General features: G+C 55.7%; 1 protein-coding gene across 2 annotated transcripts in view; it reads right to left on the bottom strand.

Moving 5' to 3' along the window:
* The window catches only part of ECE1 (endothelin converting enzyme 1), a 115,350-nt gene that overhangs the window by 30,004 nt on the left and 73,224 nt on the right, over nt 1–12,122 (bottom strand). For both annotated transcript variants that reach the window (XM_033841800.2, XM_033841793.2), the window contains exon 5: nt 1,835–1,956. In XM_033841800.2, coding sequence (XP_033697691.1) covers nt 1,835–1,956 — 122 coding nt within the window. The remainder of the gene's footprint in view (nt 1–1,834; nt 1,957–12,122) is intronic.

Here is a 12,122-nt window from a genome sequence, read left to right as displayed (position 1 = left end):
TCCCCCGAAAACACCCATGGCCACCCTTCTGTGTGCACTGGGCAGTGCGGCCAGCCTTGGGCGCCCCCCCGACCCCCAAGTCCATCCAAGGCTGACTGGAAGGTGCCCAGGAAGAAGAAGACTCATTCTGCTCAGGGTGACGGGGGGCCCGGGTCAGCGTGGCCCTCCTCACAGGGAGGGCTCTGCTTCTGATCCCAGACTTTCTGTTGGTCCTTCCAGAACACACCCCTCCTCACACACAAACATGCCCCCTGAGGAAATGGAAGTAGCAACGTAGAGAAACATCTTCCCTGTAAATAGGGCCCTTGTCCCACTCACAGACGCCCAGAGACATATACTTGTGACAGACAGCCCCCCATAAATACATAGACATTCCCACCTACACAGAGATGCGCACGCACACACACACATACACACTCACTCAGACAATCTGACACATGTCAGCAGACAGACAGACTCCATGATCCAGCTGGTCAAGGTGGCTGGAGGTGTGAGGTGGCTGGGCCCTGGTGGCAGCTGAGAGCTGGGGCAGAAGCCAGGGGCATAGGCTAGTGGCAGGGGCAGGAGGAGATGGGGGGTACGGGGCAGGGACAGGAGGAGATGGGGGCAGGTGGCAGGGGCAGGAGGAGATGGGGGTAGGGGGCAGGGGCAGGAGGAGATGGGGACAGGGGACAGGGGCAGGAGGAGATGGGGGGCAGGGGGCAGGGGCAGGAGGAGATGGGGGGCAGGAGGCAGGGGCAGGAGGAGATGGGGGCAGGTGGCAGGGGCAAGAGGAGATGGGGGTAGGGGGCAGGGGCAGGAGGAGATGGGGGGTATGGGGCAGGGACAGGAGGAGATGGGGGCAGGTGGCAGGGGCAGGAGGAGATGGGGGTAGGGGGCAGGGGCAGGAGGAGATGGGAGCAGGGGGCAGGGGCAGGAGGAGATGGGGGTACGGGGCAGGGGCAGGAGGAGATGGGGGCAGGTGGCAGGGGCAAGAGGAGATGGGGACAGGGGACGGGGCAGGAGGAGATGGGGGCAGGGGGCAGGCAGGAGGAGATGGGGGTAGGGGGCAGGGGCAGGAGGAGATGGGGACAGGGGACAGGGGCAGGAGGAGATGGGGGGCAGGGGGCAGGGGCAGGAGGAGATGGGGGGCAGGAGGCAGGGGCAGGAGGAGATGGGGGCAGGTGGCAGGGGCAAGAGGAGATGGGGGTAGGGGGCAGGGGCAGGAGGAGATGGGGGGTACGGGGCAGGGACAGGAGGAGATGGGAGCAGGTGGCAGGGGCAGGAGGAGATGGGGGTAGGGGGCAGGGGCAGGAGGAGATGGGAGCAGGGGGTAGGGGCAGGAGGAGATGGGGGTAGGGGGCAGGGGCAGGAGGAGATGGGGGTACGGGGCAGGGACAGGAGGAGATGGGGGCAGGTGGCAGGGGCAGGAGGAGATGGGGGTAGGGGGCAGGGGCAGGAGGAGATGGGGGTAGGGGGCAGGGGCAGGAGGAGATGGGGGTAGGGGGCAGGGGCAGGAGGAGATGAGGGCAGGGGGCAGGGGCAGGAGGAGATGGGGGGCAGGGGGCATGGGCAGGAGGAGATGGGGGCAGGGGCAGGAGGAGATGGGGGCAGGGGACAGGGGTAGGAGATGGGGGTAGGGGACAGGGGTAGGAGATGGGGGGCAGGGGGCAGGGGTAGGAGATGGAAGGCGGGGGCAGGGGTAGGAGATGGGGGGCAGGGGGCAGGGGTAGGAGATGGGGGCAGGGGCAAGAGACGGGGGGCAGGGGCAGGAGGAGATGGGGGAAGGGGGCAGGGGCAGGAGGAGATGGGGGAAGGGGGCAGGGGCAGGAGGAGATGGGGCGTAGGGGCTCACCTTCTCGATCAGCTCCATCAGGGGTTTGGCCTTGAGCTCCTCAATCCTGCTTTCGTTCATACATGCACGGTAGTATACCTGGGCCTTCCTTTCTGCCTCACTTACACTGGCCGTGGAGTTTTCTGGAACGACAAGGGAGAGCAGTTTGCACACTGGGTGGCCCTGGGCGAGTCCCTCTTGGAGTCTCGGTGTTCTCAGCTGTGACAAGAGCTGGGACTTGGGCCTGTCAGTGCAGGTGAGGAACCGCCACGGTGGGCATCTGACTGCCGTGGGCAGACTGGAGGGCTCTTCATTCACTGAGCATAGGTAAGGAGAGGAGACTGTGCTTCTCCCTGTCTGTTGGATGGGTTCTCAGACGTGTCCCTGGCCTGGCAGCACGGGCCACCCAACGGGAGGACAGTCTGCTTTCCCTGCCGGCTAGCGTGTGACCCAGATACCCCCGCCCGGTGTGTGGGACAGAGACCTGTCTACTTTTTTTTTCAGATCCCAGAGAACCTTTCTTGTGGTAAAGACAGGGCTTGGACGGAAGCTTTAAGGCCTCGTTCATTACAAACTGACTCTCCGCTTCTTCCTCAGAGGGGCCGGGCATGTTCATCAGACCGAGAGCTGACTCAGAGGCCCTTTGCCATGTCCCTTCCCGTCCCCCACAAGCAGCAACTCAGTTCCTGACACCAGGACACCCGGGAGCCTCTGTCCCTTCTCCTTGTCCTTGGTGCCCTGGCTGGGATGCCACCCGCTGAGGCCACGCTCCTGCACGGGCACAAGTGGGGGCAGTGTCCCATCTGCAGCCAGGGCACAGAGGATCCGCCTTTCTCGCAGAGCCCTGCTCCAGACCCCCACCCCGCCGGGCCCCCGGTTCCCTCCGCTCCCGCCCCGCCTTGGGGAACTCCTCACTGCTCTGGCCGCTTTTCCTCATTTCATTCTCATCCCTCCTGGACCCCGAAACCCCTTCCTTTGCTTTCCTTTTCCGGCAGAGCTTTATCCATTCATTCACTAAGTGGGTACTAGCTGCTCACTCTGTGTTAGGCTCTGTGCCAGCTTTGGGGACACAAAAGACAACGTCCCTGTCTCCATGGAGCTTCCTTTCCAGTGTGAGGACACAAGTAACAAACAAGTAAACACATGAAGAAAGAGCTCCCCTTGGCCTTCTGCATAGGATACTGTCAAACCCTACTCCGCCTTCAAGGCCTCTCAGAGGCCATCTTGCCTATGAAGCTTCTCCTGAGAGGTTCATTCACGAAGGGCCTCAACACTGAGCACCTATGGGTGCCAGGCACTGGGCTGGCCACTAGGTTTTATGGACACAAGTAAGACCCGCTCTTGCCTCCAGGGAGCGCATGGTCAAATGGTGACACATACATGCAAAGACATGACCCCAAGACAAGACAGTGCTTTGACTAACGCAAATGGTTCTGGAACCCAGAGAAAAGTCACACCCTTTGGTGGAGTGGGGAGGGCAGGGGGCGGCGTTTCTCCAGAGGATGTTCTACGATTTGAGCTGGTTCTGAAAGATGAAAAGTTACCCACCAGAAATGAGGGGAAAGGGTACTGGGTTTGGGGGGAGTGGACAGTATGAGGAAAAGCAAGGAAGCATAAAAGGGCATGGGAGAAAAGAAATGTTTTGTGTAGGCTGTTTCAAAAGGGCTGGAGTCATTTCCTGACGAGCCTAATTAGCTTTCCCAGCCCCTCTCCCGAGAGTTCCTCTGCCCCCCAGTTCTTACCACGAACAGCATCACTGGTGTCAATGGTCAGAGAGCATCAGTCCCCCGTCTTGCTGCAGTCAGGGTGACAGCCCTCAACAGGGCATGGGACAAGCCTGGGGCTAGTTGAAGGGAGATACAGAGACAGAGGTCCAGGGGCCTGCGTGCTGAGGGTCTGTGGAGGGCACACACAGCCCTGGAGCCCACAGGCAACCACTGCTGCGCCCCGGAAACACCCGAGTGTGCCCCAGGCCCTACTGGAGCATGAGAAGAGCCTTCCGGAGGGGGAGCGCAGACGTGGGGAGAGTTGAACTTCGCCCTGCTTCTCAGACTAACGGAGCACAACATGAGGGAAAGCAAAACCCCTCCCAGGGGCCTTGTTTCTGTGACAACACCCGCCCCCAGCAGCTAGGCTTCATTTATTTATTTGTTTATTTTCCACATCTTTATTGGAGTATAATCGCTTTACGATGGTGTGTTAGTTTCTGCTGTATAACAAAGTGAATCAGCTATATCACCTAGGCTTTTGAAGAATCATCACTGCTCACCAGACTCCAGAAGCAGCATCTGACTCTGGCCATAACCCTGAAATGCCAGGCCAGTGTCGGGGGAGGCGCGTCCTGTGTGCTCTGGCCCACGAAAGGGCCTGGCATCTCCCTCCTCCATGGCCCCAAGGCCACCAAGATAAGAGGCCCAAAGAAAGACTCCCAAGGAACAGCCCGGCTGTGTTGATTACAGCGAGTTCCAGGCGGAACCCCTGTTCCCCGACACCTGTACACGAGCCCCATATGATCGCTGAGAGGAGGGGGAATGCATCGCCTCCCTCTCTCCTTCACTGTCAAGGTCAAACTTCCTTCCTCTCAGCTCCACACCCTGGCTGTTACCTCCGCTTGTTTTCCCACAAATGTTTAGTAAGTTCTGAAGGTTTGGAGGCTGCCGGGCTGGGTGTGGGGAGGCAGCAGGCAACACGGCCACGGGCACGGGGCCAGCCTGGCGGGTCAGGCGGACAGCAGTACGAGCAACGCAAGGCATCTGATTATACGTGGGGCGACTGCTATAAGGAGAAAGTCCAGGGGGGCTGGAGAGGATGGCAGGGGGAGGCCTGGGAACTCCCTGCCGGAGCCCTGGGGATGAAGGATGAGTTGCATGTGGAGCGGCAGCGGGGGCTGTGCTGGGGCTGCCTCGCCCACTAGTCCATATCCTAGTCGCCCCTGTTCCCCCAGCACCGGCGGGCACACGGTGGCCCTCAGCGACGCTTGATGAAAGAACAGAGCTCAGGATCTGCTTCTGATGAGGACGGATGCCCTATCTGGGGGATGAGAGGGTGATGAGCCCGGTACCGCTGGAGGCTTGCACGGGGAGGAAATGAGGCAGGTGGGGCAGGAAGGGACAGGAGTGTGAGCCCCACCAGGGGTTAGCACATGTCCTCCCCCTCCCTCCCCCTGGCTTCCCACGCTGATGCTGGCTGGGGCAGGAGCCCCAGGAGCAGGTGAAGCTCCTCCACTGCCCCACAGCCGCCCCCTGGCTCCTGTGCCCATCAGGACAACCCATGGCACATTCTCCACCTCCTCTCCTTCCTCCTCACTCACAGGGCACCTACTACCTGGCAGGCTCCTTGGGGGACAGGAATCGAAGCGAGATGGCCAGGTAAGAGGCCGCTGCAACAGACCAGGTGAGCGATGGAGTGATGGTGGGGGCTTGGGCCAGGGTGACAGCACAGAAGGGGTGAGAAGCAGGGGGAACGCGAGAGAAACAGGAGTCAAGATGCTGCCAGGCTTCCTTGGCCTGAGCAAGGGGGTGCTAAGATGCAGAAACTGGGGATGGAGGGTAGGCTCGGGGACTGGAATAAGCAATTCGGTTTTAGATGTTTTAAGTTTGAGATGTCTATTAAACATCCAAGTGGAACCCTGGGGGAAGTTTATAGAGCTGTTGTCTTGAATACTTTCAGTTCAAATAGGCACCGGAGTATACACATTCCTTACAATGGCCTAGAAGGCCCTACAGCATGCATTCTCAACTGGGACAAAATTGCTCCTAAAGGCGGGGAGAGAATTAGTTCTTGGATGACAGAAACATCTTACTCTGTTTTTTTTTTGTTTTTTTTTTGCCACACCGCACCGCATGCAGGATCTTAGTTCCCCAACCAGGGATTGAACCCATGCCCTCTGCAGTGGAAGTGTGGGGTCTTAACCACTGGACCGCCAGGGAAGTCCCCCAGAAACATCTTATTCTTTTTATGCATACATACAGTACAGAAACAAGCATACAGTATATCCGTGGTATTAAAATTTTAGGCAGGAAGCAGTCATTAAAAAAGGTTGAGAGACACAGTCCTGGATGATTTGGGCCCTGCCACCTCCTGGCTGCCAGCTCTAGCCTGTCTTCTGTTCCTCCCCTCTCGATTCCATGCTCCTACCCCAGGGCCACCGTGCTCACTGTTCCTCCTGCCGGCCACACTCTGCCCCTCACATCCTTGTGGTCTCTTCTCTGCCTCAATTCAAGCTTCTGCTCAAATGTCCCCTTCTCTGCAGGCCCATCCTTCCTGATCACCGTGGCTACCATGACCTCTCCCTTCTCTGGCCCTGCATCCTACTTGATTTTCTTCAAGGCCCTAACTGTTCACAACCATGTTATCTATTAACTCATTTATTTGTTTATTGTCTGTCTCCCCTGTGAGAATGTAAGTTCCACACACAGAAAAGACTGTTGTTCCTCACAGGATCCTAGGCACCTAGGGATGCCGGCACACAGTTAGTGGACAGTATGCAACTGTTGAGAGAGTGAATGAAGGCGTGTCTGGGAGCGCCACAGAGAAAGGCATCCATCACTTCAGGCTGAGGGAGGAGGCTGGGTTTCAGAGTGAAGTCAAGCCCAGTTAATTTTCTCCTGAGGAAAAGCTTGGTTTCCTTTAAGACACCCCCCGGCCTGTTTACTTCTCAGAAGTAGGGAGCCGCCTGGAGGGATGGACAGGGCAGCGCCCAGGGCCCAGCAGGGGCCACGTGTTTGAGATGGTGGCGCTCCCAGGGCCCCAGTGGTCTGGAAACAATCTGGCAGCCCAGGACCAGATAACAGGACTCCCAATTGCCTGGGTACTTCCTTTTAGGGACCCCAAATTCCAGAAACTTCCTCAGTCACTTCCCCAAAGTCCCAGAGAGGAAAGACAGCATACCATTTAATCGGCCCGCTTCTTCCTCTGGGAGTTTTTATTGGAACTCCAGTTCCCACATCACCCCTGGGGAGGAAACAAATGCTCCAGCAGCCGGGAGGCTACAGAGATGGGGGTTCCTGGGATTCTGTGGCACTGCCACCGCCCCCCCCCGTGCTGCGGCCAGACCGGCTGGCCAGGAGCCTGTGGGGCCCCGACTCCACATCAGGGCAGGACCAGCGTTTGTTTTAGATAAAACCACAGACACAATTCAGACAGTCACAGGCCTCAGGAGCCCCATCCGGTGAGGGTAAGAGGGGGAGCTGATAAGGCAGTGCCTTTTTCTGTAGAAGAACAAAAATCATGATAAGACCATTCCCGTTTACTGGTGACTACCGCTCGCTAGGCCGTGTGCTGGGATCTTTTCATCACCACACTGACACCCTGAGGTGGACACGGCCACCCCGTTTCATACAGAAGGAAAATGAGGTCCAGGGAGACGAAGGAACTCGCCTATGGAGGCAGAGCTAATGGGCGGCAGGCCGGAATTTGAACCCACGCACTTCTAAGCCTCCCGGAGAAAACGAGCTACTTCCTCTGTGTGTGGGCATGGCTGCATGTGTGTATCTTGTCACAGCCGTTTCCACCAGCGGGTGCCAATTTATAGGCAAGAAGCTGGGTAACTGGTCCAAGGTCACACCAGCGAGCAGAGGCCTAAGCTCTCTCTGCTTCCCTTTCCACTTCTGCAGGTTGGCTTGGAAAACCGGAGGTAGATCTGAAGCAGTCCAGCCACCCCTAAGAAGCCCTGGATACCCACTCCCATCCTTGGATCAATTTATCCATCAGTCCATCTCACCACTCCCCAAGCATGAAAGAAAAAGCAAGGCCTGCTGCTGCAGGCGTGATATTGGATAGAAAGCATTTCAGATGCAGAGCTTGTCTGTAGAATTTCCCATGTGTACAGGAAGATGAAACTACATTAGACAGTAAATATTGGAAAAAGATCAAAATGAAAATAGAAGAGATGTCACAGCGTGACATGATTAACTGCCAAGTCACTGACAGTCACATGGACAAATTTAATGCTACTGGAACGATTCTGTGTGTATTTCTCAGGGAGACTGGTGTCAGGAGTAGAAGAAAGGGAAACCACTAACTTTTTCTTTACGGAATCTGTGTTACTTGAATTGTTACAACAAGCAGGCATCGATTTTTTTTTTCGTGATTAATCTTAGAATATAAAATGTAGTAAATATGACAAGTACACAAAATATAACTGTAGCTCAAGCCGGAGAGGCCCTTGGGTATCCACAGAAGGCATAACGGGAGAAGCAGGTTTGACCAAAGTCTTGAAGGACTGGGAGGTGTTCCAGATGGCAGAAGAGTCTGTGCTAGAAGCCCTAAGGCGAGGCCCAGCCTCAGGGGTGACGGGTCCAGCTGTACCTTTCCTGTGATGAAGTGAGGACACTCTTGTCTCCCCAGAGCCTACGAGGACAGCCCAAGCTGGCAGCTTGGGTGGATGGCAGAGTGTCTTTTGGGAGAGGCGTCTGTGTCTCGTGCAGCTGAGGTCACCCCCCTCCAGCCAGCAGGCAGCCAGAACATGCCACGGTGGCACCTGGCCCAGTTCAACCCACCTGCTACAGGTCTGCCTGGATTTCCTCTGAGGGCGCCGGAGTCAACTCACCGTTCACAGAAAGAAGTGGCTTGCCCAAGGTCACACAGCAAGTTGATGGTAATAGCTGTCCTGCCTGGCCAGCTGACACAATCCTTACGCCTCTGAATTGTCCTTCTTCTCCTAGAGAAGCTGCTCCCCAAGCCAGCCTGGACAGCAGGGCACCCCTGTGTGCTCCAATCCCCACCAGCTCCAGCTCCCTCCTGAGGCCTGCTGGCTGACCCCTTTGTCTTGGGGGAGCTGAAACCAGCCTGGCCTTAAGCCCAAGAATGCACTGGCCCACACTCCTGCATATTTTGGTCACCCACTCACCTACTTCCTGCCTCTTCGGGAGTTTCCAGGTATCAAAGTCCCAGGTATCAAGGCCCATAAGTGAGGCGCCGTATCCAGACTGGTTTCCAGGAGTGAGCCCGGGGAGAGGGCATGCCAGGATATGCCTTGTGGGGAAGCTCTCGGTCACTACGACATGAGGTGACCCCAACTACTGTGTTCATCAGGCCTTGGCCAGGTCTCCCCTGGCCTGGAGAACAATATCAAGCGGCCTTGGGGGAAAGGAGGTTGGCAAACCATACTTGTGGGCTGCCCTGTGACCGCTATGTGCACAGCAGAATCAGTAAAGAAAGAATACAGGCCTGAGGCCTCACAGGTCTGGGGCTGAATTCCAGCTCCACCATTTCCTAGGTGTGAGTCTCATCTGTAAAATGGGCGTATACTCCATGGCGTGAATAAAACAATACAAGTAAACAACCCAGCATAGTCATGGATACACCCTATCCCTCCTTTCCTGATGAGAAGCTCTATCAGTGCTTCTATAAGAAATAAAATAAGCAATAATTACTCTTTCTTCAACCACCCAATTAATCCTTAGAACACACCTGCCAATGCTCGGAGTTAGTTCCCACTGCATAGGTGAAGGGCTGAGGCGGGCTGAGCAGGCTCTCTGTAGTCACACAGCTTGTAGGGAGACGTCTGGGCTGGAGCTCATCCACCACCGAGAAGGGCAGTCCTACTCTGCCGAGCACTACTAGGTGCTGGACTCTGTGCTAAGCACTCTGACCCATCACAGTGAGACAATACCCAGAGTAACCCTGAGTGCTAGGTGGCACCGTTATTCCCATTTCACAGAGAGTGAATCTAAGTTGTAGAGAAGCCGGGTCACTCGTCCAAGGCCACACGTGATAAGCTAGCATGCTAGGGCTCACTCCTGATACCACTGGGCCCCGGCCCCGGGGTCAGGGCTCTGGCTGCTCCGTGCCCGGCTCAGTGCACTCCCCCACCCCTACCTTGACCCTCAGGGACAGCGGGGATGTAAGGCCAGAGCCCAGGACTGCTGCCTGCGGGGTAGGGGAGGGGGATGAGCTCGGTCCTGGCCTAGACCCAAGGTCTTCCTGATAGGACCCAAGATCCTCCTAGAACCAGCAGGATCAGGACCCATGGGGGTCCTACACAAGGGGCAGTTCTGGACCTGACTGGGGAGTTAGAGGGCCCGTCCGCCTTTCTCCCCCATCCCCTCTGGGTGCTAACTGCTTCCCCTGGCTGGAGACCCTCTTCATCCTGGACTGGCAGGGTGTCCTTGGCAAGCTTAACTTTTCTCAGGTTCCTCACCCATAAAATGGGAACCACAGTTCCTAAGTCCCAGGGTAGCTGTGAGGATTAAGGAGGCAGTGGATATGATGAGCCTGGTACAGAGCACGGCACATAGCAGACACTCAGCAAATGCCAGCCTCTTTCCTTCTTTCCTTCAGACTCTCAGAGCTCCGTGCTTCCTGCAGGCTCTCCCCAACAAGATGGGCAGGGAGCCGTACTGCCCCTGGCACCTGCTGGAGGTGGTGTGGGACACGGAAAGGACACGTGACCAGGAGTCAGGCAGTCCCAGCTCTGCCACCTGCTAGCCTGTCTTGAGGAGCTTTCTGGACTTCAGTTTCCTCATCTACCAAGCGGGGTGAGCAACAGTTTCCTAGCTCCTACCCTACAGGGTCACATAGGGTGATATCTACAAAAGAGCTCTGTAAACTGAAAAGTACTGGGCAAAGGTCAAGGGTAAATAATAATGGTAAAACCAACACAGACAGCAGCCACCACAATACACCTGGCCCAGGTAAAGTGCTTTAAAGATATCTTCCCATTTAATTTTCCAAACCTGGAGGAGGCATGGTTCCCATTGTACTGATGAGACAAGAGCCCAGAGAGGTTATGTAACTGACCCAAGATCACACAGTAAGTGGCAGAACCAGGACTTGAACCCAGCTCCCGGTGACTGAAGCAGAGGCACTAGCCCATCTCGTTATCCTATCTGGACTGTTCCCCTGCTTTGGTTGATGGTCCCTGCACAGTCCCTGGCTGTGTCTTTAGGTGCTGGGGAAGGGACATCCCTGAGTTCCAGTCTGGCTACCACAGACATATTTGCCTTTAGTTCTGAAATAAAAGGCTGGGTCCCCTTGCAAAGGCACTCGGGTAGCACAAAGCGCACAGGGGGCTTTGCTGCTCCTGACATATGGGGTTCCCTCAGCCCCGCCTTCACACACCACCCGGCTCTGTCCCTCAGGGAGACAAGCAGGGGGCTGCCAGGGGGCCCTGCCCAGCAGCTGCTGGGGGCCAAGAAGTGGTGGGTGGGTTTCACCCGCAGCAGCCACGCCCCCTGGGGCTGAGGTGGGGGAAAACAAGCAAAGGTCTCCTTAACCTAGTTTGCTTATTTCCACTTTCGTCTTAAAGACACAGTTGCCTGAAATTCATAATCATCAAATTAGACTCTTTTCCTATCTCATGGGAAGGTTTCTGTCCCTTTGGGAAGATCTGCCCCCTTTTAGGTATCTTCTTCAATTTACCTACTTTTGAGTATCAAGATGCTTTTTTTTTTTTTTAAACTGAGTAAGTATTTGTCAAATCTAAGTTCTGTCATTGATGGATTAATTGACTGGCTTTTCATGACCTAGCCTCTCCCAGCATTTAGGGTCCCAGGATGGGGCAGGGGTCAGCAGGAGACAGGTATGGTGAAGGTCTCAGCCCTGAAGTGTTTAAGTCAGGACCTCTATAAGTTACAGCATAGGGTGTTTCGATTCCACATGGAGGAGCACCCAACAGGCAGATGTTAATTCAACAGACATTAACTAAAGATACAACTTCAAACAAGACCAACATGGGATTCTAACCTGAGGATGAAACAACCAACTACAAGGTCAACTAGAGGTGCTGAAGGCCTAACAAGGTATAAAGAGAAGAACTTCGGTTAGATGGCTTATCACGCAAGCTCGATTACCATGAGGCCAAGGAAGACTTCTGCCTACAATGAATAACTCTCAGATAAAACCGCTGTTAGAACTCTGATCAGCTCACAACCTTAAAATCTGATCTAGTGTGCTCAGCGTTCATTCCTTTTGCTCGTAACTTGCAAAACTCACGGTCAGTACTAGTCAAAACCTAAGGGAGAGCTTAAAGCCAGAAGAGCAATGACCACAGCTACCAGTTCTTGTGCACCTACTACATGCCACACATGCCACGTCAATGCTTCACACATGTGCTCACTCGTTCTCGAACCTCTGCAGTTTGGGTATTATTAATCCTGTTCTCATAGATGAAGAAAGTAAGGCTCAGAGATAAGTGGCTTGCTCGGGATCACGCAATGAATGATGGGGCACATTTACCTCAGTCTCACCTACTCCACAGCCCTCCGTCTCCCCATCCTGCCAAGCTCTTCCTTCAACCGGGCCTGGCCAGGTAGGTCTAGCGGACAGCCGTCCTCTGCAGCCCGTCCACTGGCCCCGCTGCCGGGTG

Source organism: Tursiops truncatus, chromosome 1, assembly GCF_011762595.2.
Source record: "Tursiops truncatus isolate mTurTru1 chromosome 1, mTurTru1.mat.Y, whole genome shotgun sequence".
Taxonomy (NCBI): Eukaryota; Metazoa; Chordata; class Mammalia; order Artiodactyla; family Delphinidae; genus Tursiops; species Tursiops truncatus.
Note: the sequence above shows the minus strand (reverse complement) of the source record. Positions and strands in the feature narration are given on the sequence as shown.